At 42.4% G+C, this 25,976-nt stretch overlaps 1 protein-coding gene across 2 annotated transcripts; it reads right to left on the bottom strand.

The window, feature by feature from the left end:
* Positions 1-196: 196 nt before the first annotated feature.
* On the bottom strand, positions 197-25,133 carry LOC146701065 (uncharacterized). 2 transcript variants are annotated; one of them, XM_085467399.1, is made up of 6 exons: positions 24,928-25,133; positions 24,109-24,164; positions 18,480-18,579; positions 17,141-17,275; positions 3,803-4,360; positions 197-360 (listed from the first exon to the last, which is right to left on the bottom strand). In XM_085467399.1, exons 2-6 carry the CDS (start codon positions 24,141-24,143, stop codon positions 223-225), a joined length of 966 nt encoding a protein of 321 aa, XP_085323525.1. In that variant the 5' UTR covers positions 24,144-24,164; positions 24,928-25,133; the 3' UTR covers positions 197-222. The 2 variants fall into 2 exon arrangements, with proteins under 2 accessions (XP_085323525.1, XP_085323524.1); XM_085467398.1 differs by lacking the exon at positions 24,928-25,133 and adding an exon at positions 24,685-24,919.
* Between the last annotated feature and the right edge of the window lie 843 nt (positions 25,134-25,976).

Here is a 25,976-nt window from a genome sequence, read left to right as displayed (position 1 = left end):
ACACTGGCGCCACCGGGCCCTCTGACCACCACCAGTAGGCAACGGGTGAAGTGTCTTGCCCAAGGACACAACGACCGAGACTGTCCAAGCCGGGGCTCGAACCGACAACCTTCCGATTACAAGGCGAACTCCCAACTTTTGAGCCACGATCGCCCCTGATGACTAAAGCTGCACAGGTTCGAACACTCAGTCAAAAACGCTGCCACAATAAGACACCAGAATCTAAACCCAACAGAAGCAGAGTCGGTACTTACAGGAATAAGAGATTTGTCTCCTCCTGCCCAAGCAGTCAAGACCGATGGGGGTGCTGTGGGAGAAGCAGTGGGCCTTGATGGGCTCCAGGGGGGCTCCGGCATCTAGCTGTGGAAATAGAGCATGTTTTATTATCATCACTGTTCATTGGCACCCCGATGAGGATCATTAACATGTAACAGTCACATACTGGACAAACCTGAATCATGAATGGGTGTTCGAGAGACAACATGTGGGTTAAATAATGACAGAGCGGTGTAAGTATGTATTTCCAATCTGAGTCACTTTATGTGACTTATGTGGGTTGAAGGCTGAAGGGTTGCCAATCGTTCCAGTGAGCTGGGACCTGGACAAGGCTTTTTCTACCAACCTCTGCACTATGAGAACATGAAGGAGTTTTTAATCTTGTTCAACCGACTGAAAGATGTGAGAACATCCTGATTCTCTGGCTTAATCACCAAGAACAATCCTGAGTTCTTTCATCAATAGACTTCTTACTTCTGCTCTCTTTCTGGTTTTCCTGCCATGTCATCCAATGTCCATGTCCTGTCCAAGTGCCTCAGACTACCCTGTTGTCTGAGTTTTATCCAAGTTTGTATTTCCAATCCATATGTCCAATGGATATTATTCCTCCGAAATTCTATAATGGGGTTCTCCTTGTCATCTACCTCTGGCTCCTCTCCAGTATCAATCAGTCTCTATAATCGGGTTGGAGATAGCTTTAAACAGCTGCTGTCATTCCTTTGCTTATAAAACCATCCCTGGAAGGTTGTGTTTTTTACTAACACAACAACTAAAACACACGTCCTTCCTGGTGAACAGCTGTCTCCAGAAGACCAAAGGGAAGCTTATCGACTGGTCCCAGGTTGAATCCCACCAAAGGACACACAACTATCACCAGGAGGGCCTGTCAGTTTGGGGATTTTTGTGAAATAAATGTATTTCTTTTTGTTTAAAAAAATATCCACTTTGGAAATAAGTGGATCTTGATGACTACTTTTTAGGGCTCCTCATTCTGCCACTTCTTGCATGCACGCTATCATGGTCTTCATTTGTATACATGTGTTTGTGATATATATTGGCATGTAAAAAACAGTTAATTAATTGCATGCGTGCATGCGTGTGTGAAAAACTCGTGACTCTGTTTAACAGTGCTTAGGAAATACTTCAGAAATGCATCATTTTCATAAGGGGGCTAATAATTATGGAGTCCCTCAGGGTTTAATGCTTGGACCAATTCTCTTTTCTTTGCATATGTCATCCCTGGGTTATTAAATGATTATTTTCATTATTAAAGTGTTTCAAAGACATTTTCTATCACTGCTTTGCAGCCAATACACAACCTCAAAAGCCTCTCCCACCTGCATGAGTATTTGAATAGTGTCTTTTGTTGTAGTCTCACTTTTCACTGCCTTGGTTTTAGGTATTGTACAAGTGAAGACTGTCAGAAAATGACTACAGCAGACATCTCTTTACAAAACAGAACCAGCTTTACCCCGATCACATTTGCACACCAGACCTCTGCCTCCCCATCACATATTTATAATACAACAGATGAAAACATGGATGTGTCGTGGGCTCCCTAGTTAAATTCAATTCAGTTCCATTTTATTCATATAGCGCCAAATCATAACAACAGCTGTCTCAAGGCACTTTATGTTGAAAGCTAAAGACCCTACAATAATACAAAGACAATCATATGACCCCCTTTTGTGCAAGCACTTTGGCCACCTCGGGAAAGAAAGTATTGCACAAATGGAAGAAAGCACATCTTCAAGAAACTTAAAGAAGTCCAGTTGCTTTCTGTCCAAGCGCCTTAGATTATTAGTTGAAGAACTGTGCAACATCCGTCACTCGGCTGTGACGGCCGAGCCCTGACAGTAAGGTAGATCCTACAATACGCAGGCAGCAGATCCAACATTGCGAGCTGGGTTTCAGCTCCACTTCTAACCCCAGTCAGTATTTGCAACACTCACTGTGCTCATACAAAGCTTTTTATCAGCCGTTTGCTGAACACATCAGCAAACGACTGTTGCAGTGCAGCAACACCTGCTCTCTGGGCCTGTGTAAAATGGTTATTACAATGGAGGGAGGCAGCAGTGGTGGAATTTGGCACCACCGGCCCCAGCTCATATATCTCCTTAACCAGGCTCACCAGAGATGCAGTTTCAGCCTCTCTCCATGCTTTTAGGACTTTGAGGTGATATAGCTGTGTGACCGTACCACTTCATAGTCAACGTTGCCCACTCACCGTGTGACCACAAAGGGTCCTTGCCACTCGGTGAGCAACTTTGAACTTGAAGGGAGTAATACAAGCATTTTTTCTCCCAGTAAAATTCCCTGAGTCCTGTGTTGTACAGGCGCTGTTGACACTCCTGGGCCTGGAGCAAATGCACTGAATTTTCACAACAACCCCAACTGTGCAAAGATGCACACGAAAGGAGGTCGGACACCAACTAGTGAGAAACAGAATGACAAATGGAACAACACTGTCATCCCTTATGTAGCAGCTTTGTCAGAGAAACTCGGGAGAATCTTCTCCAAGCACGACATCCCAGAGCACATCAGACCCAGCCACACACTCAGGCAACAACTGGCCAGGACAGATTTCCCAAACGCAAACTAAGCAACAGTGTATGCTCTGCAGTGCAGTGAGGAGTGCTTAGACTTGTACATCGGAGAAACCAAACATCCATAAATGTATAGCACGACATAGAAGAGCCACCTTGACGGGGCTACAGACACCTTAGAGGGCAGGTATCAGAAGGAAAGCAGGCTGTGGTCTCTATGGAAAAAGGATAGAAGAAAAAAATCATGCAAGATCATTGCCTCTATTGCAGTGCTTACACACTCAAAGTCCACCCAGCACCCAAGCCTGGGGCTCTGGTGCAGTAGCACAAACCGAAGGGTGGCTCTCTGACAGTTACTTGCTGGGGATCTCTTCAAACAGAGTTTGTGAACAGCAAATATCCACCTTACGTGCAAATACAGTTAATTATGGATTGGGTGCATATATCAGCTTCTGTGATGCATGAACTGTCTTTGTGCCGTGTTCTTCTATGGTGTTTGGATTCTGTGCGAGTGTGGTGATGTAGAAATACTGTCACACGTTTGCATATTTCTGATATCTCTGAAGGTAGGAACTGCTGCATCGGTATTATTACCCTTGTTTTTATCATGCATGTTATATCACTCTCACGTAAGTCTGTTTTGTCTTCGCTGTGCATTTTTCCACATTGTATTTGACACTGATTGAACCTGTAAATGTTTTCCCTGTTTAGAATAAGAGGAAGTGTTATTTACACATAAGTGCTGAGCAGGTCAGGATTTTGTACTTCTACATGCTCAACGTTACATGTTTCTAATTTTACTCCACATGCCTTCTCTCTTCTTCTTAAATCTGTGAATGTGTCTTGTTTTCATGTGCACAATGCTGCTGCTGTGTCTCCACAGTACTGTCCTGTGTTTCCTAGTCTCTATTCAGTCTGTCCCCACTGTTGTCCTCAGGTTGTACAAGCAACTTCACTACTTGAGTGTCTGAAGTGTTTACCTTTGCATCAAATGTCTCCGTTTTGTGTTGCTTTTGAATATGCAGACTGCATGGCTCTGTGCCGCCCGTAACAACAGTTTGTAAACTGCACTGCTCTTTTAGTTTCTCTGTGTTTAAATGGGGTTGGATCTCAACTGAAAAAAGGTCTTTTTTGATGAGTTTCAAAGGAAGATTTGGTGCCACACAGTTTTCTGGTCCTTTTTTCATGCTGTAAGTAGATGGTTTGACATAAGTCTCTGTGACATCTCGGTGGCTGTCCTTTGCTGATACTGATTCTCTGCGTCGAGCCTTAGTGTGCCCACTGCAGACGCTGACTCCCATTGTTTGTCGAAAAATGTAGGCATCCTCCAGTCGCAGCAAAGCGTCCACAGAATCCTCTCCTTCTCCACTAAAATCTGACAGGATGTCACTGTGCCATGAGCAGGAGTCAAAGTACTCAAATGTTTCCCCATCTCCTGTGCTTTGCTCACACCACTTCAGGGAAACCGTACCAAAGCCCCTCTCCTCTGAGTCCATTGCTGCAGAGAGGCTGTGAGAGTCGTCAGGGGCTTCCCGTGGCTGTGGAGACATTAAAGAAGACGAGGTTGAGTAACAAACCAACAAGTTTAGCACACACAGACATATATCTATCATTTTATACACTACCGGTCCAGTTTGTTATTGAAAACTATGCAGTTTAATGTCTCATTGCACTCTGAAATGAAAGCATAGTACAAATAACCAATTGGAGTTGAAACAAAAAAAAGAATTCATTAACTCATCAAAGTAGCCACCATCCATCCATCCATCCATCTCCATCCGCTTTATCCGAGGCCGGGTCGCGGGGGCAGCAGTCTAAGCAGAGTAGCCACCTTTGTGACGAATATTTGATTTCTATTGTAGAAACACGGCTGTGTTCAGCTGTTATATCTGCCAAAATTCTTCCCATATCTGCAGCACAAGTTCCCATAAATGTGGACCTTGTAGTTGCTTTGCTTTCACTCTTCTGTCCAGTTCATCCCAAAGCAGCTCGATGGGGTTTAAGTCTGGAGACTGTGCTGGACCTCCATGTTTTCAAGCTCACCGCCCTGTTCTTTGTTCCTGAGGTGGTTCTGACACAGCTTGCACTGATGCTTTGGGTCATTATCCTGCTGTAGGATGAAGCCCTGACCAACTAGACACATACCAGAGGGTCCTGCATGGTGCTGCACATTGCTGTGTAGCTGTTTAGGTTCAGGGAGCCTCTCTTTGTGTGCAAAATCGTATACAGTATGCTCGTTTGTTTTGTGTATCTGTTTATTTCAGGTTCTAGCATTGTGCTATGCAAAGCTTTGCACATTAGCCTGTTTTTTGTTTTAGGCACCATTCAAAACACTCAAGGTCATCTTGAAAACTCATCAATCAGACTGACCAAGCTAGTTTAAACAAGTGCATCTGAAAATGGAGAGAGTCATTTTATGAATAGCTAGTGCAGCTGAAGGCTCCTGACTGTTGTACTGGTTCTCTCCTTCTTTGCACAGTCGAGGAGCATGTCAGGCTATCTTTCACTGTGTGTTGTACTCGTATGCAGGTGACAAATAAATAATCTTGAATCTTGTCTGCTGCCACTTAAGGTCAGTTTAACAAATATCAGGATCAAATGCTTATGTTAGCCAACCTTCTTCTTGTTTATATTGCTTTGCCTCTGCTACAGATAAGACAGAGGTCACAGTAATGTTTATGCTTTTCTGCATAGTAGACCTACCTTTGAACAGTCTGCAGTCTTATTGTTCATACATGTCTGCACTGTCAGCTCTTTGAAGAACCTCAAGCATGAAATGTCTCCATATCATTGTTACTTTGTAAAAACATTTCTGTTTGAAGCATCAGGCTAGTCCACACTCACACATACTACATTCTGTTAAAGGTCAAAGGTTGCACTTACTCTCCATTTCTTCAGTGCACCACCGCTGTGCAGCATCAGAGCACGAACGCGAATAGCAAACCAGCTCAGCAGAGCTCCCATGGTGTGGCTCACATACATTAACACTTCGAACACCAGCATTTACATACATGTGTCCAAGCTCTTCTCTTTCCCAGTACTACATCTTCAAAGATCCCTCCTGAACTCCTCTGCTTTGTCCATGATCATAATTAGTGTTTGTTAATGTCTTTGTTTGATCTTCCACCCCTTCTTTTCTTCTTTTACACACACAGATTTCATTAACAGAAAGTCTTGTAGCAAGATAACCGTAGACAGTGCAAAGAGCAATCCTTCCTGTTTCGCAGTGTTTCAGGGGTGTGGTTACGCTACATTAGCCAGAGCTTAGTCCAGCCTCAAAGCAGCAGGTACACCTTGATCTCTAAATAACAAGGAAAGACACTAAGAAGCCCTGCTATAAATACAGAGCTGCGGTTTCAGACAGAGAAGCTCGTGATCTCTGCACGTAACTCAAGGACATGGGATTGTGCATGGTAGACACAATGGTCTGTTGGTTGGGTCTGCTATAAATTGCTTTTCAAAACTATAAAAGTACAAATTGGCACAAATCAGCGTGTGACACTCTAAGATCAGGGTGTCAAACATAAGGCCCGGGGGTCATAATCGGTTCAGCAGGACTTAAATCCCGCTGACTGGATGGCTTTGGAAAATGTGAAGGAAAACAGAAAATTTAACTGCAATTTAGAGGTTTTACAGCTTTTCCTACTGATAAAGACCTCCCGCATGGCCATTCATGCTACACAGAAGTAATTAAGCCATAGGTTTCTGTCATTTTCCGCATTTAATTCTTAAAACTATAGCCAAAGAGTCGTGCTGACAGATTTCTTTCTGTTAAAATAGCACTTCATTTTGTATACAAGATATTTCAGGGACTAAATGTGTCGTTAAACTTCTGAACACTGGCAGAAAGGGCAGTTTCATTGGTGTGACCCACATATGATCAAAGTCAGCTAGATATGCTTCCAATGTAAAATGAGTTTGCAAACCCTGCTCCAGATGGTTTATACAGTCCCCATCAAAAGTTTAAGACCATTTGAAAAATGGCAAAAAATCCTATTTTGCATGTTTGGATCTTAACAAGGTTCCAAGTAGAGCTTCAACATGCAACAAGAAGAAATGGGAGTGAGACAAAACGTTTTTTTTGAGCATGCAGTTTATTGAAAACAATGCTTAAACTGAAACAGGCTGTTACAGCTGATCATAAGTTTAGGACCACACCTCCAAAAAAAACCCGTAAACCCCCTAAAACAGAAATCAAAGATCCAAACATGAGCTCAGTCGTGAGGAGCTCCACCGTTATTGTTGATCACTTCAAAAATGTATTGCAGCATGCTTGATGTGTTTCCATGAGGTGATGGGAACATTTCTCCAAGTGGGAACAGATGGCCGCATGAAGGGGATCTACTGCCTGGAACTGCTGTCCGTTTTTGTAAACTTCCCTTGCCATTCACCCCCAAAGGCTCTCAGTTGGGTTTAGATCAGGGGAACACGCAGGAAGTCCAGAAGAGTGATGTTATTCTCCTGGAAGAAGTCCCTTGTCCTGCGGGTATTGTGTACTGTAGCGTTGTTCTGTTGTAAAACCCAGACGAGGGCCCTCAGTCATGAGGGATGCTCTCTGCAACATCTGGACACAGCCAGTGGCCGTTTGATGCCCCTGCACCTCCTGAAGCTCTGTTGTTCCACTGAAGGAAAAAGACCCCAGACCATTATGGCGCCCCCTCCACTGTGGAGCGCAGAAAAGGTTGGATCTGCTTGTCATGCCAGTAATGTTGGAAACCATCAGGACCATCAAGGTTACATTTGTTCTCATTACAATAAAACGTTCTTCCACCTTTCAGCGTCCCATGTTTGGTCCAAACGGTCAGTTCTGTGGCGTTCAAGGAGACGAGGCCTTTGAAGACGTTTTATGTTTTTTTATAACCCTCCAGTCTCAGATGCCATCTGATGGTTATGGGGCTGCGGTGGGCACCAGCAACGTTTTAATTTGGGTCGAGGATCGTCCAGTGTCTCGACGGGCAGCCAACTGGATCCTCCAGCTCAGTGCTGGTGACAGTTTTTGGGTCTTCCACTTGACTTTTTTGTTCCATAACCCTCAGGATCATTTAAGAAATTCCAAATGACTGTCTTACTGCGTCCCACCTCAGCAGTGATGGCGCTGCTTATGCAGTTCAAAAACCCAACCACGTTCAAAACCGTTCTTTTGAACGTGTAAGTGCTACTGGAACAACAGAGTCACACTGCTCAGGTTTTCTTCAAATGAAGAAAAAGATATTCACATCAAACCTGGTTAAAATACATCTATCAGAGTATTTCATGAATGAGAACCAATGAACTCCAATGAAGGCCAAAGCTTTGGCTCTGTGATCTAACTCTTCACTTAATCTTTAAACTACATGTTCAGAGCCAAGACCCACAGAAGCCTGTTGGCTTTCAAACTGATGGAATAAATATGGCGGTTATAACGATAACTCTTTTGTAAAATAATCAGAAGTATTCCAACCAAACTGTTGCACTAAAATCGTACATTTTAAGTGCTGTCTTTCATTTACTCTAATTAAGTGGAGCTGTGTGCCTTAAGAAGCTTAAGGGCTTAGTGGAGGAACCTCTCCAGCTGAAGATGGTGCACAACACCGAGGCACAACACTGACGCCTTACCACATTCATCGTCATCAATGAGATACTGCTCAGAGATGCTCTCCATAGAGCCTCCACATCAATGAGTTGAAAAATAGTGGTTTGACTTTAAGTTTAGAATTTGTCTGCTAAGCATTTTCTGTTAAATGAACTGCAACTCTGTACTGTAGCGCTCACATTTGTAAACACAGGCAGATGTGTCATTTTCCTTGGTTCCTGTTGGAGAAGGTGTGGTACATAAAAATGTAAATGGTAACTTTCTCTCACATTTCCTCAGTAGGAATACTGAAGAGATTATCCACTCTGGGTCATGTAATGAAAAATGCCTCAGCAGAGGTGCCACAGAAGTTTCCTAGTCCTCAGAGTACACAGGAATGGTTCCACATTAAGCACAGCGATATTCAGCACCAAGTTAAAAATGCCTCATCTTCTTGTACAGCAGGGGTCCCCAACTCCAGGCCTCGAGGGCCTGCAGTTTTTAGATGTGTCTGTGATCCATCACAGCTGATTCAAATGGCTAAATGACCTCCTCCACACGTTTTAAAGTTCTCCAGAGGCCTGGTGATGAACTAATCATGTGATTCAGGTGTGTTGGCCCAGGGTGAGATCTAAAACCTGCAGGCCTGGAGTTGGGGACCCCTGATGTACAGAGTAAGCCAACAACAGCTTCTCCTTTTATTTGCAGTTTATAAGGCTTCAAACATTTTATATAAAGCAGCAAAGGTAAACGGTTTCTTTCTGTATGTGAAACAGTGAGTGAATCTAAGTGTCTGCCATATTCCAGCTGCACCATCAGACTACATTAACTGGGCTGGAATAAAGAAAACATTAAGCAGCTGTCTGCACTTCAGTGCAAACTGGTACATGTTCTAGTATTTATATTACTTATTATAGTCTCACTGCCCACTCTCAGCACATTCTATAGTTATAAAGAACAGCAAAAACTCCCTGAGTATTAAAAGAAGATCCAAGTTGGCTGCCACTTAAGAGTACTGTATCAAATGAAATGACTCGCCTAACTGTCAGTGTGTCTGTAACCACTGAAAACAAAAACACTCCCACATCCACAGACGAGGATCATGACATCTCACATCAGCCGAGCCTGCTGCTCAGCTGTTTCTGACATGCACACAAAGGTGAACATTTTATTGCTATTAAATTTTAGCTTCATATATAAATTACTTTGCATTATTTTATTTTATTTTTTTAAGATTTAACAATGTTGAATTTCCTGAGGGTTTGCCGTAGTCTGTTTTTGTGCAGCTGATAGGAACACCACGTCCACATGAACACAATCAACTGTTTGGGACTCGTTTCAAAAACCAGTTTTGAATTGAATTTCTGTTTGAAAATATATATTGAAACAGAGAAACAAGTAAATGGATTCAATAATCAAAGATGTACTTCTTACAGGGCAGCACGGTTCGCTTCCACCACCCGGCCGGGGACTTTAAAGTTCTGATGCTGGCCTATAAAGCTCTGAATGGTTTAGGACCAAAATACATCAATGACCTCCTGACCCAGTATGAACCTTGCAGATCCCTCAGGTCATCTGGATCCGGTCTTTTATCAGTTCCCAGAGTCAGAACCAGACACGGAGAAGCTGCATTCAGCTTTTATGCTCCTTATATCTGGAACAAACTCCCAGAAAGCCTCAGATCAGCTGAAACACTCAGTTTATTTAAATCCAGGTTGAAGACTCACCTGTTCTCAGCTGCATTTGAATAAAGCACCAAATCCACACTTTAAGCTTAAATTTCAAAACTTACATTTAACTACTGATTTTATCTACTGTTCTGATTTTATCTGTTTTGATTTTATATACTGTTGTTTGTTTGTTTGTTAATTAGTTTTTGTTTGCTTGTTTTAATCAATTTTAAATCATGCTTTTTATTTGTTTTTGTTTCTAATGTCTCTGTAAAGCACTTTGAATCACCTTGTTGTTGAATTGTGCTATACAAATAAACTTGCCTTGCCTTGCCTTGTCTTGCCTTGCCTTTCTGTGGGGAGTTTGTGCTCCCCGTGCTTATGTGGGTTCTCTCCAGCTTCCTCCCACAGCCCACAGTCATGCAGTCAGTGGGGTCAGGTTGATTTGAAACTCTAAATCGCCCACAGGCATGAATAGTTGTCTATGTGTTAGACTGGTGACCAGTCCAGGGTGTACCCTGCCTCTCGCCCTATGACAGCTGGGATAGGCTCCACCCCCCACGACCCTGAAAAGGACAAGCAGCAGAGGATGGAAGGATGAAACTGAGCTCGTGATGGCGTTCCTCCGAAACAAAGGGCTCCATTTCAAAAATATACAGTATATCTGTAGGCTCTGAGAAAGAAGACAAGCGTAGCTACATTTTGAGGGTGAAATGATGGCTGTGGGGTGAAGATTACGGTCACAGCGGCAGGTTCAAGAGCTTTTGTGTGCCTCACACTTTAACCTGCCTCCAGCTCTCTGATAGCCATGAATGGGGAGGAATTTGATAGATTTTTGTGTGACATTTATGATAATAACTGTAAAAGCTGTAGGGGAATATACGGGTGTCTGCCTAAAGGAGCGACCAGAAAACTGAGAGAGGTAGGTCTCTCCATTCAAAGCCAATGTCACTCTATCAACAGAAAAAGTACAAATTTCAGCAACTGTACAAAATTTCAAAAGTCTGAATAGAGGCACATAGCATACAATCCTTCTGATGTATGAACAGTGACTAGTACTGTCGTTCCACGCCAGGAGAGTCCTGCTGGGGGTCTCTTTGTTGCTGCGTTCTCCACACTTCTATGTAGGTTCTCCTCTCCAGGTCCTCCAACTTCCTCCCACAGTCCAGAAACATCCATGGGATTCTCCTGCTCATCAGTGTGAATGATGCCTGTCTGTATGTGCTGGCTCTATGACAGACTGGATAGGATGTAAGGAAGAAAGTGGATGTATTTATTTGGAGAAATATTTCCCTTTCTTTTCTTTCCTCCTCCCTTATCTGCAGTGTTCACTGTCTGCTCTGCAGCACCTCTGCTGTCTGACTCACTGAACGTGGTCTAAAAGTGTACATGCTGTGTGGATGCAGCTTGCAAACCAGGCTTTCTTACCTTAGCTTATATTTTAGCATTAGTGATCTGATTCCTCGTGAAGTGTGTGGCACATTCCCCTTACCGTGGCAACACTGTGTTAGTGTGTTGTATAATAGTGACATCTGCTGGATTAAAAAAGCAGCTGCAGGTAACCTGAGTAGAGCGCTCATGGCAGGGTTTGTCTGTGGCAGTGGAGAAGGCGGGGTTAAATCATGCCTCACTGGAGAAAAGTTTTCTCATTGGTTCCATTGGTGATGATGAGCCAATCAAAGAGCACCAAAGCCAGTCTCCCCTCCTCCGCTCAGTATAAACACAGCGTGGCATCTCCTCACTGCACGAACACGGCAGCTGTATTGGTCGTGTGAGCTTTCTTATTGCATGCATCGGTACAGTTTGTTGTTCTTTGTGCTTCATGCATGCACCAACGATTCAGTATTGTGACACCTTCTGTCCAAATCCCACAAAGTTGATGCTGTTCATGTGGACGTAGCTTTTTCAGTTTCTCTGCTACGTCCACATGAGCAGGGATGTCCTCACCAGGATGGCTTTCTATCCACATATGAAAATAACACATGGTGTCAATAAAGCTTCAAAAAAGAGCGCAGAAATCAATCGATGACTCCAGTGTAGCTGTATCCATCTTTTATATACAGTCCTTGTAGTTGTCACCCATGAACCACATGAGCAGCTCAGAACATGCAGACCTGAGAAAGGTGGCACATATAACAATCAGTACACACTGTGTGGCAGAAAATGCTATTAATGTTGAACAGCACCGTACAAATGTTGGCAATAAACGTAACAGCGCACAGAACTAATCTTCCCACCATCCACAAACATTCTGCTCCAGTCTCTAACTTTCAGTGCAAACTCAAAAAGAGGAAATGAGAGACATCACATGATTTTAACTTTGTGCAGATCCTCCACAGTGATGTACACCACCTGCAGAAACACATGCAGACGTCACTATAGTGGGGAATTGTAACCACAGGGAGACAGTAACAGCTATCTGTCATACAGCAGCATACGTACATCACAAACATTTCTAAGATCAGTGATGGCACACGATCTGAACAAAGGTTACTGTTGTGAAAACTGGAGCTTGGAAAGAAAAGTTTCTTGAAGACGTTTCACCTCTCATCTGAAAAGCTTCTTCACTTCCAACTCACAGCTGTTTGAACTCTACTGCAGGTTACTACACTTTCAACACCTGGGTCACTGAGCCACTATTGATCACATGACTCATCACACAAGCCAAGGTTTGAAAAAAGGTGTGGTCATTATAAGCAGAGGGTTCAGGTGAAGCCATGTCATGTGACCTATTGATGTGAGAGGATGTTGGCACGCCACGTCAGAACTGCGCTGTAGGTTCAGACAGTTTGTGTGTAAAGCTGCCTCCTGTCTTCACAGATGGTTATACAATCATTAATGATCTTATTGATCATGAAACTGACCTCACGACCAATGTTCCCTCTAATTTTTCACGTGTGTGAGCAAACTCACAGACTCCCTGAGCGGCCCCCTGGACCACTGTGAGCGACATCAGACGTGTGCACTGTGGTGACGACAGCATCGCATCCATCGAAGTTACATGGTTTATAAAAATAATCAAATTACAGCATTTACATTTCTGTTAGAATCCCTTTAATTAAGAGCTTTAGCCCACTTACAGTGACAATTACAAAAATCTTTTTTAATGACCTGTGCACTATGTCAACGCTATTGGAAGTATGAATATTTGAACTATGGCAAAACATGAACGGCCAACCAAATCAAGCCTACTATAAACTCCAATTTTGAAACTTAACATTTTTATTATAAAGCTCTGACTTGTGTTATGATGAGCCAGTCTGTGAAGCTCCTGTCCTACTGCGGTCTGGGAGACAGTCCTACTGTCCTGTAACTCTTTGTCTGTCAGTATATAATGATTATATGCATTTTTCTAATACTCAAACTGGTGACAGTATTTAATGATCAATATCCATAAATGAAAACTCAATAAATGACACTAGATGAGCAGAAAACTGATTAAGAGCTTAAATTTCACCTTATTTTTCCCGTCTGTCCTTCTCACGTCGTCCAGGTTGATGGCCTCGTCTGCTTGCAGCTTTGACTTTATGCGCATCAGCTGGTCCAAATGCTCCGCCTCAAGACGATTTCTGGATGCTGCTTTGAGACGAGTCATTAAACTAAAGCCTCTTTGGCAATCTGCACTGAATGCTTGAAATATAGCACAAATATCCACAAGCTGCGAGATGTGTTTTAGCTCCTCACATTTTAGCGTTGCAGCCTCCATATCTGAGAATGTGCTGATTGACCCATGTTTAAGTTTGTGCCTCAGTATGTACTTGAAATCAGAATATTCACTGTTTATGACCTCCACTGAATGTGGAGGGTGGAGAATGGCCTCATACTTCTTTGCCAGCGTGGCAATGTCTGCTGCTCCATACTCAAAGCTGATGTCTGAGGTCAATGCCTCAATGTCAAGTGCAGACCACTCCTATAATTCATCCTCTGGAAAATCCAAGTGATCACAAAGCTTACGAATAACACGAGTAATCTCACTGGTATTCCTGCCATCAGTAGATAAGGCCCTCATCGCCTCTATGACACGGTCACTCCACTTAACATCCTTTTCCTCTGTCAAGTATTGGGAACGCAACTTCTCAATCTTTGCTCTTGCCAAGCAGTGCCCTTCAGTCAGGTTGCATCTTTGAAAAGAAAGACACAGGTGTGCCAGCTCATCCAAAACATCTCCCAGAGCGGTGAGAGTAACCTTGAAGTTTGAATCGGTTAGCTTTTTGTAACAGTAATTTGCCACTGGATCTCTGTTATCACTGGATTCTCTCTTGCAGTATTCTTCGAGCACAGTGTAGTTCCTCAGCATTCACAGCTCAGTGACGTGACAGCCATCGCACTTCACTCAGAGGCCTGAATGACAGTGCATCCTCATCAAGAACATTTCTAGGTCTTCCCGTTTTCCCCTCTTTACAGTGGATCTAGAGAAAGTGGAGTAAACTGTTCTAAGAAGAGTTCCCACATCACACATCAAAGGTACATCTTTCCACGCATCATCAATGTCCAAGTCCTCTCTATGGGCCACACAGTGTTGTTCAGTTAAGTGTGGTATTTTCCGCTTTAATAAAGCTGCAACTCTGTTGTGCTTTCCTCGCATTACTGAGGCACCATCGGAGGTCAGCATCAGCATTCTCTGTAGGGCTGGGCGATAGAAACGATATACGATAGAAACTATATAAATTTGGCCAACAATAGAGATTTTGACTATACCGCTCTATCGCGATAGCGCATGTTGATGATGTCATCAAGCTGCACCTGTTTTGGTCGAAAGCATCGCAGTGGCTACAACCATTATCACTGCAAATTATGCTGACAGTCACAGCAAAGAGATCAAGCACCTTTGAAATATGGGGAAAGCCAAAAACTGCACTTCCTCCACTTCCCTAACATTGATTCATTAATGTTGGATTCTCTCGCAGCTGCTCTGTTCCCATGTTGTCGCAGTATATTAATAACTAATCTCGTATTGTGGATGAATGATCTCAGTTGTTCTCCTGACTGAAGTTTGGCCCGTGTACAGCATCCTGCTATGTGATTGCATTTGTCCCTGACCACCAGAATCCCTCACGTTAACTTTTATCGAGTGGAAAAAAAGTTGGTGTTCATCCTCCAGCTTCACTGTGCTAATGTTATGCTAACATAGCTGTGTCGCTAGCGATCACGTAGCACAACATCATATACCAGGTAGTCCAACTTCAGTAACCCTGCAAACACCACTGCTGTTTAGTTTTCTGTCTTCATTTATGTTGGAAGTGACAGCAGAGCTGTACGTTTGAATTAGTTTCAAATCTCTCTGTCAGAACATGGTAGGAAATGTTTAGGTGGAAACTAGCGAGCTAACTTCCTGTTAACTTCTAACTCCGTTACATTTAATAAATCTGTTTTCATGGATGTTAAACTTAATTGTTACACCTGGTAAAGCAGCAACACTGATGATTTTATTAAAGATGAAAGAATTCAGACAGTTTTTAACTCTCAGTGTTTGTTTGACTTTGGGACCTGAAGCAGACGGAGTTTAGGACCCAGATTACTCCGTGAAGCTCCTCACTACGGCAGCCATAATGCTCTGACATCCATCAAGCAGTGCAGCTTACCAACATTTTTAAACTTAAAACATTTTTAACAGATTTCTGCCCAAATCGGTTCGAGGTCAGTAAGCACAACCAGAATTCATACATAAGGCACACTCTCGATTTTTGAGAAAATTAAAGGATTTTAAGTTTGGAAAATACGTTATACAAAAGAACAGAATATATCGTGATATATATCGTTACCGCACATGCTTCAAATTATATCGCGATATGAATTTTAGGCCATATCGCCCAGCCCTAATTCTCTGCATGTCTAGTTCATGCCGTGCATGCGGTCAGCTGGATGATGCCACCAAACAGTTTTATGGTTGACGTTATTTTCCTCCCTGGATTTAATATACAGGACTAGCATTTTGTGCACTGTTACGTCTGTGCTCTCACCTATGATCAGGGTGTGCCGAGGTGCATTTTTAACTTCACACATTGTCTCATTCTGCACTACTTCATTGATTGAATTCACAAACTCAAAGGCATCATCTTTGCTTCGCCAGCTTTCTGGTACACTCACATACTTTGCCATGTGATGGTCAATTTGTTGAACCGACAGCAGAGAAGAATTCATTTTGAAGGCTGGTAGAATCTTGTCGATGAGAACTTTAACTTCTTCGGGGTTGGATTTCTTTCTGAGTGACAGCTGTTCCTCTTCTCTCGGTCTTTGGCGCTCTCTCCCAACAACGTACCGATCCCCATTCCCATCGTACATCTTCTCACAATTCCAGCTGCTTTCAAATGACTTTTCTGTTGAATGTGGCGCTTGAGGTATTCCAGCTTCCATTCTGTCCACACTTTTCCCTCCGAAAACTCGCTTGCGATTTTAGCTTCGCAACATATTTTGCAGACCAGACCTTTCTCGCTCAAAAAAGAAAAAATCTCTCCCAGTTTCACAGTTTTTTCTCCTGTTTGCACATATTCTGACAGCCATTCCATCTTAAAAGAGTCGCATTTCTTTTTTACTTTGGCCACTGTGTGCCACTGCCCGTTCGTTTTGCCATTATTTTAAAGGTTCAACATAAGCAGCACTCCACATCGGCCACACCCCTTTGTTAGCTAAACATGAGCAGCATTTAAGGACGCTGTCAACCACGTTGATGAGCTGTGCATATACGAATGTGAATCGCATCATTGGCTGGAGCAGCCAGTCACCGCTCACTTACTGACTCACACTACAAAACAGAATCAACTGCTAACGTATTTATTTTCATTTCAATTCAGGTTAGATTTTTTATTTTTGTGCGCTACAGAGATTTTCTGTGCGCAGAGACCGTGCCAGCAGTGCACAATTGCGCACGCGCGCAGCTTAGAGGGAACATTGCTCACGACCCAGTGGTGCCAGTTTAGCTCATTATGCAAACGTAGATGTTTATAAGGCTGGAAACCAGCAGTCAGCTGAGACTGAAGACGTCACTTAGATGAGTGCTGAAAACTCCTCGTCCACAAGAACAGAACCAACTTTTGGGGGAAAACAAACCTGTCTTTGGTGATAGAGCATTTAGGCAATGAAGAATGGTTTACACTCACCTTATCATGGCAGGGATCTGGATAGTCACAGATGTCCTCTGGAAAGGCAGACCGTATCAACATCTTCACCTCTTTAGGGTAGACGTAGGTAGGCTGACACTGATCCCCCTCCTTCACGCCAACCTTGTTAAAAAACTAGGACGGGGGTGACAGGAGTTATATGATAAAGATGATAGAATAATACAATGTATTTCATGACAGGGACCACCTGTAAACACAGAAGACCAGTTTGTGAGCAGTTACCACTCATCACCCAGTCTCAGTCTCAGTTTCCTTGTCCTGAATTGAATCGTGATGAAATGAAGTCCACACTTTGTCCTCTGCAGAAGACTCCTTCAGCTTCTTCTAATGGTTATATCTCCTGCCTGGCTTTGGAATATCTGAGGACTCAGTGTGAGTATTAGTCTGTCATGACTGAAACATCTCTACATGAATGTCTGCAGGAGATTTTCTGATGGCACAAAGCTTTGGGGAGTGCTGTAACCACTGGGAGAAAACCTTGCTTATTGTCATTAATGAGCTGAACAAAACAGTACAGACACAAACATGTGCCATGGCTCCCCGGTGTCACCCATCGTAGCCAACCTTTACCTGGAAAGTACAGCACCAAGCCACTGGCACAGATAGGTGGATGTAGAGTAGTAGAAGCCTTCACTGTTCACATCAGCTCAGTGGATAGAAACAGAAAGTTCACCAGGGCAGACTCAAACAATAAAAGTTTGCTTTGCACAGTGAGGAGAAAGTCCTCAACATTGGAGTTTACTGGAAGCTATGCCTGCAGGTAAAGATTATTTTGGTAACTGACTAATCCACCAATTGTTCTTTGAATGTTTCAGTGACTCTTATCTCCGCCTCCTGTGGGCACACCTGTTCTAGGCTCCAGGACCTCACCTGCTCAAGACTGTGAAGACCAGCCTGTTGTCTGGTTAAAATAATGACCCAGGAGACATTTGAATTTGAAAGCAATCAATTGTATTTCTAACATTACTCAATATGTCCGTCAGACTAAAAATGAATTCTAATAATAATAACATAGAAGCTGTACATCTGCATCTAAAGGTCAAAGGTCACTCTTTGAAGAATGTAAATGTTTCCATTGTAGACAGACATGGCTTTTTTTACTCCTCTTTCTGTCTTCTCTGTGTCCACTGTGGACAACCATGCTTGAACAGAAGGGGTTCAGTCAACTCTCTGCAATGCTGAGATCGATTCCCAGGCCCCTCTTCTTATGTGCATATATGGGATCCCCGTCAAACACTAGCATATACTGTGCTGTTGTTCTGTGGTAAGAGAACGCAGTACTGTAAAGACATCTACGTGTTGCTACTAAAGTACACACCAGTTTCCTCTGCAGAAGACGGAAGACCTTCTTGCGACGAGCGTGGTCATTCCTGAGGCGTGTGGCAGCATGTAGCAAAGATGCTAACCACCCGGGAAGCCTGCAGAAGTGGCCATAATAGATATAAGTGTAGGTATAACTCTTTCCTGTACCTTATCCCTGCAGCTACCACCCTCTAACGTAAGTAGATAAGTACCAGACCATATACCACCCAGCTTTGCTCACTCCACAGTCCCAGCATATTCTTACAATATCCTCTGGGCTGCTTTGCAATAAAGACTTTGACCCTGTCTCTGTGTTCTGATTTAGAGCGCAGCTGATAAACCTAAAAACATGTTTCTATGCAGTTTAAACGCCTACTTCTGAACAGCCATCAAGTACTTATTTATCTGTGCATCAGCATTGGCAGGGTGGATGGAGTGTTACAGTTACAGTTTGGTAAATGCTGCTTTAAGTTACGTTGTTCCACATGGACACTAAGACTCACACTGTGGTGCAGGATATTCCTCACTTAATTTAACTATTACACTTATCTGCATTTATATAAAGCAGTATACTTGCACAGTGACTAATGGTAGTCTTAAGGTTTAACTAGAAATCCTACATTTAGAATAATGTCATCATTATTGATGCTGAGTTTAGAAACGCAACCAACTGTCACAACTTGCAGATCGTCTGGACTGTTTATGTGAGGACCCAAATCCACACCAGGAAAACAGGAAAAATAAACGAAAGACGTCCCGTTTATTAAGGCAGACACACCAAACGGGGAAAAATGCATAAATAAACTAAACAGAGGAACGGCTGAACTGGAAGAACTAAGGACATAAAGTAAAAGCCTGGAACACTAGAAAAACCTCGGAAACACCAGCGGGAAACAGAAGAGACACGGAGGAACCATGGACACGATGACAAAGGTCACGGAAAACTCACACAGTGGCTGTGTCCCAATTCAGGGTCTGCACGCTTGAAGTACGCATTTCAAGTGCGGTTACGTCACCGCCACGCGACGACGGCTGTCCCAATTCGAAGTGTACTTCAAACGCATACTCCAAATGCGCCGTCGAGTTCCCCAAATATCAAGCGTGGTCCGGTGCACGCTTCGTGGTCCCATATATCCCACAGTTCATAGTGCGGCGGTGGGTGTGGATAATTTTGCTGCAAAATACGGCAGAAGGGAGCGGCAGAAGAGTGAACTGTGAAAAGTAAGTACTGAATATGACGTCACTTATTTATGTGCGAATGTTTAATAACGAAGAAAATTAAAACATTACTGTTGGCCACATGTTGGCAGAGTTGTGCGACATTAGTGATGTTTGTACTTTCAGTGTTTACTTGGTTTTAAAGCCTCTACATATATATATAGTCGACCTTAATCTTACAGAGAATCTGGTGATTTATGGATAATTAAAGTCAGTCATATATCCACAAACACAACAAGCTGAAAGTCAGTGATGCTGCTCGGTTTGCAGTCCTGAACATCACGGCACAAGCAGGATCCACTGCACTGTTAATGTTAGCTGTGTTATATTGCTGCCTCTGTTCGGTGGTGTCGAGCCAAACGGACTTTAACGTGTGTTTGAACGAGCTGACGGTTCACTCGTTAAGCTGAAAGAAAGATGCTTTAATCACAGCAGTCACACATGTGTCCACTGCACCATCTGGAACTCTTCTTGTTTACACTCGTAATAACACAAACACTAAATCCTGCTGTTGTGTAGCAGTGTGTACACCTGAGACTGTCACCTGTCTGTCTGTCCTGCACTCTCTCTCTGTTTCTTTCTCTCTGATTGTGGAATAAAAGTATGAACATGTGTTTATAAGTTACACTTGTGTCTGAATCCTGCAGCTTATCACACATTTGATTTCCATGTGTGACGACTGCAAGTGTCCAGAGTGAGGACAGACTGAGGGAGCCACTGCTGCACATCATCTGTGAGGCTTTGCACCCCTGATGATCCACCAGGACAAACTCAGCAGTGTGTGAGGAAGAGGAGGAGGAAGAGCCAGCAGCAGCTGACAGATGCAGAGAATAGACAGACTGTTCCCTGTTTGTGAAGGACTGCTAGGAAAGTTTAACATAACTGTCTGTGCTGAATCAGTCTTATTAGGTAATGTTCAAATAATGTGATCATCCCAGTGTTTCCAGTGTGGGAGAAAGTACTCAGGGCCTTCAAGTTACACACTATGAAAGGCAGCAACAAGTTCAATGTTCAGAAACCTAAAGTCTGTATCAGCAGCAGAATGGAGCTAAAATAAATGTTGGTTTCAGTTCTATGAAGCTTTGAGTATTTTGGATCAGTAGCTGCTGTGTGTGTTGCATCATATTGCTGTAACTGTTTATATGCTTTATATATTCTGAGCTAAGTTGATCTATAGTGTTACATCATATTCTATAAGGATGTTATGTGTTTGTAGACTTTCTGCCCAGTTTGACCCATTTAGCAGACGTCAGCCTGTTTAAGGCTCTGATATCTATTCTGTGTGACTTACAGCAGTTATGACATGGTCTGATTTTCTCACCCAATAAAGGAATATTTCATATATCAGTCTACTCTTCATTCTATCAGACACAGTTACCACAGCTCCTACATTTGCTTTTTACACATGTATGTAAGCATTGAGCCAAATTTAGTAATGCCAACATATTAAATGAACAATATTTGTCTCTTATATATAATACATCTATATATGCACTGTCAAAGATACTCGTCCTTGACTGAAGATTTAAGGTGATAGGAAATATAAATAACTGCAACTTGAATCTTTGACCCAGAATTCAAGCTCACTGCTGTAATATATCCTGTAATATATCTCATAATAATCTGACAATAATATAATATTGGCCATATTATATTTACATTACCACAGTGAGATGACTTTAGTCTCATGAACAACATGAGCTAATTGTTATTTACTAACTAATCTTAAATGACTGTTCAGCACAGAAATGAAGCCCAACAATCATGTTTACAGTCCCGTGGTCTCAGCCTCAGATACTCAACTAATCACAGTGATGTCATGACAAAAATGAAAGACAAACAAAACATTTTCTCCTTCGTTTCTGTCACACAAAGCTGTATGTAACGTTTCTCGCGGTTAGTATCATGGTTGCTAGGCAACCTGAACAGCGCGACGGAGGCCAGACCGTCCCATTTCACACGCCTCTCACTTCCGCACTTCTCGTACTTATAGTACGAACCGTGCGTACTGCGCGTACTTCAAGCGTGCAGACCCTGAATTGGGACACAGCCAGTATATACAGACAGGAGGTGATGAGGGAAGTGGACACAGCTGAGACAAATTAGGGGCGATGAGGCAGAGGGGAACAAAACAGAACACACTGAACACGGGACGCAAGACTGTCAAAGTAAAACAGGAAGCACAGAGACGCGGGCCTAAGACTCACACACCTGACATAACATTAGGGATAAAACAGGGAGGCAACGAGACGACAAGAAACACCAGGAGAGCAACACGGGAGGGAGAGAGAGGGAATCCAAACATGGAGACGAGACAGACGGAGGGGCGAGCGACACACACGGGCGACACGGAGTCAGGCAAACACACAAGACGAAGCTCAGGGAAACGCACAACACTAAACAGAGTTTACACAGGAACCAAATCATCCCCGTACACAGAGAATAACACAGCTCAGGACTTCACAATAAGCAGTGCTCTTCAATACTAAACAAATGATTTCTTAAAAAGAAACACACTTATTATTATTATAGGAAGCAGTTTGTTACAATATTACTAGTTATTTCTTAACATTACATGCACTGTCCCTTCATTTGTAACTCACAATGTAAACCTCAGAATATCGTCCCACACTGACTCAGGCTCCTACTGACACTCAGCTGATGTTCAATAACACAAAGCCATGAGCAAGTAGAATCTACAGTAGAGTCTACAGTAGAGTCTACAGTAGAATCTACAGTAGAGTCTACAGTAGAGTTTATAGTAGAGTCTACAGTAGAATCTACAGTAGAGTCTACAGTAGAGTCTACAGTAGAGTTTATAGTAGAGTCTACAGTAGAGTCTACAGTAGAGTTTATAGTAGAGTCTACAGTAGAATCTACAGTAGAGTCTACAGTAGAGTCTACAGTAGAATCTACAGTAGAGTCTACAGTAGAGTCTACAGTAGAGTCTACAGTAGTTTATAGTAGAATCTACAGTAGAATCTACAGTAGAGTCTACAGTAGAGTTTATAGTAGAGTCTACAGTAGAATCTACAGTAGAGTCTACAGTAGAGTCTACAGTAGAGTTTATAGTAGAGTCTACAGTAGAATCTACAGTAGAGTCTACAGTAGAGTTTATAGTAGAGTCTACAGTAGAATCTACAGTAGAATCTACAGTAGAGTCTACAGTAAAGTCTACAGTAGACTCTACAGTAAAGTCTACAGTAGACTCTACAGTAGAGTCTACAGTAGAGTTTATAGTAGAGTTTATAGTAGAGTCTACTGTAGACTCTACTGTAGAGTCTACAGTAGAGTTTATAGTAGAGTCTACAGTAGAGTCTACAGTAGAGTTTATATTAGAGTCTACAGTAGAATCTACAGTAGAGTCTACAGTAGAGTTTATAGTAGAGTCTACAGTAGAATCTACAGTAGAGTTTATAGTAGAGTCTACAGTAGAATCTACAGTAGAGTCTACAGTAGAGTCTACAGTAGAATCTACAGTAGAGTCTACAGTAGAATCTACAGTAGAGTCTACTGTAGAGTCTACAGTAGAGTCTACAGTAGAGTTTATAGTAGAGTCTACAGTAGAATCTACAGTAGAGTCTACAGTAGAGTTTATAGTAGAGTCTACAGTAGAATCTACAGTAGTCTACAGTAGAGTCTACAGTAGAATCTACAGTAGAGTCTACAGTAGAATCTACAGTAGAGTCTACAGTAGAGTTTATAGTAGAGTCTACAGTAGAGTCTACAGTAGAATCTACAGTAGAGTCTACAGTAGACTCTACAGTAGAGTTTATAGTAGAGTCTACAGTAGAGTCTACAGTAGAATCTACAGTAGAGTCTACAGTAGAGTCTACAGTAGAATCTACAGTAGAGTCTACAGTAGAATCTACAGTAGAGTCTACAGTAGAGTCTACAGTAGAATTACAGTGGAAACAGGTTTTTGTTCAGTTCTTCGTTTCATCTGATTCCACATGAATTATTAAGATTCGTTTAGATCATGCTCTGAAACAACTGTCCAAAGAAGAACCAGGAAGTGTTTCATAACAGGGACCGAATGGCAGGAATGAAGCGATATACATAATGAACTCTGCAGTGAACAAGAGCAACAGTGACTAAAGGAGAATCAGCACAGGTGAAGGGAAGTGGGCGGGCCCCGAGGTAAACTTTCCTCTACATCCAGGCGAAAGCCAGAGTGAAGTACACTGCTGACTGACACGTGCCCTCGTACCAAATACCACAGCTCTGCTAGAGGACTCATTAAAGGGTCACTTTAGAAGAACTGGAGCTGACAGCAGGCGCACATTAATGATTTAGCCGAAAAATGACTAAAACAATCAGGCTTTATGTATGTTTTCACCCCCGTGGGGATATTCTGTCATTCTGTCACAGCTTTTGGACGACTCGACGCTGGATTCTAAACTGAAAGCTGGGAAACTTGAACTTACCCGAGTGAATGGCAGAGATCAATATACACATTCATGATGATGGACAACAGCAATGTCTGTGGACGAGAACGCCAACAGCATATTAGGGTTATTATAGTTAAACTAAAACTAGGTGTGAAAAGCACTCTGCTGAATGTGAATACAAACAGCACCTATAACTAATACGAACCCCAACAACAGTATAAAGCTAGCTGGACCGGTACATTTGGTAAGTGGGGCTTTTCTACATGATCAATGCACTGATGCACGCACACATAAAGAATATCAGCTGTTATCTGTTCTAACACTGTTATTTCATTACTATGGATTTTTTTTAATCCACGGAACTGCAATAAAATGTTTCAGTAACTCTGGATAATTGAAACATTTTAACGCCTTGTGTTTTTATTGCTATTTTGTAACAAAGGATATTTTTATACCATAAAACATTTTGTATTTACATTTCAATTCTAGGAGGAGGGACATGAGCTCATCATGTCTCACGTTCCTGACCACACAGCTACTATTACAACTTATTATTTTAAACAGTTCTTTGCTCTGTGTCAAAGTCGAAATGCGCTCATAGTAAAGCAGAACCTTTTGGATGCGGTTTCCGTTGAACAGAACCAAGTTAATGTGGATTATAGATGAAACTTTCAGTCCACATCGCCTTTGTTCAACGAGTCCGAGCTAGCAGCAGGTAGCTAGCTAAGCTGTCATCCATTAGCCTCGCTCAGCCTGCTAACTAGAGTTTGACTGCAGGTGATGAATGTGACATTTTACTGCTAATGTTTGTTAGCCTGCTAACAGTTCGCTTGGTGAGGACTCGCGCGCTCCTACCTGTCACCTCTGAAGAACAGTGCGCGTGCACTCTCCGGACTTTTGGGGGCGCGGTTTAACCCTGAGTGACGATGACGGTGGCAGCACTGAGCAGGCTGACCGACTGATGACATGGTTACGGTTCAGTAGAAAACCATCACCCAGCGGTTCCTGTCAGCTCCTCCACCTACGACCTGCACACTGTAGTCATCATCACACCTGTGTGTGTGTGTGTGTGTGTGTGTGTGTGTACACACACATACATACATATATATATTTAAAAGGGATAGTGCAGTTTAACATAGTCCAAGTACAAACATGAAAGTAACGCACGTACGTTTATAGCTATTGCTAATTGTCAATAACTGTGCCTTGTTGGGCTTACAATCAAAATAGATACATTTTACAATAAAACCAAATTACATCATAAATGCAATTACATTAATTAATAGACAATTAAAATTAAATTAAAATCCTTAGTTGACTACATTTCCCTTTAACCACACTTTAAGCTTCAATGTAAAGAATCTGATGTCTGTAATCAATTCGATTTTGGTTGGAAGTGTTCCACAGATGGCAAGCTGACTGACCGAATGCAGATCTGCGATATGACATCTTGCAGTTGCTGTTCACCTTACTCCTGGTAATACGATTACTATCTGGTCTCTGGATGTTTCTATTGAGACACTCTGGGGCCATCCTATTTATACATTTAAGAAAACACAAATGATTAAAACTTAAAACTAAGTAGTAGCAATATTTCTTTAAAATGTGACAATGATGCCACTGAACAGATTTTTTATCCATTATTTTTAAAGATATAAGGACACCACAGGCTGACTGGTGCTGCTTGGGTCCAAACTGTCATACAATATGAAAAATGAGAGAATATCATAGAACGCATAAACATCTGAGCTGCTGAAGTGGGTATAAAGTGCCAAATTAACTTAAAACAACTCAGATCAGCCTTGACCGTCTTAGCAATCTTTTTTACATGCTTGTCAAATTTAAGATCTGAATCTAAAATTATTCTAAAAACGTAGATCTCATATATAGATATATCTATATAT

Source organism: Copadichromis virginalis, linkage group LG9 (assembly GCF_057382275.1).
Source record: "Copadichromis virginalis isolate Kocher_CV1m ecotype Utaka linkage group LG9, C_Virginalis_male_GT1.1, whole genome shotgun sequence".
Taxonomy (NCBI): Eukaryota; Metazoa; Chordata; class Actinopteri; order Cichliformes; family Cichlidae; genus Copadichromis; species Copadichromis virginalis.
The sequence above is the reverse complement of the archived record's forward strand: the minus strand, read 5'-3'. Positions and strand labels throughout refer to the sequence as shown.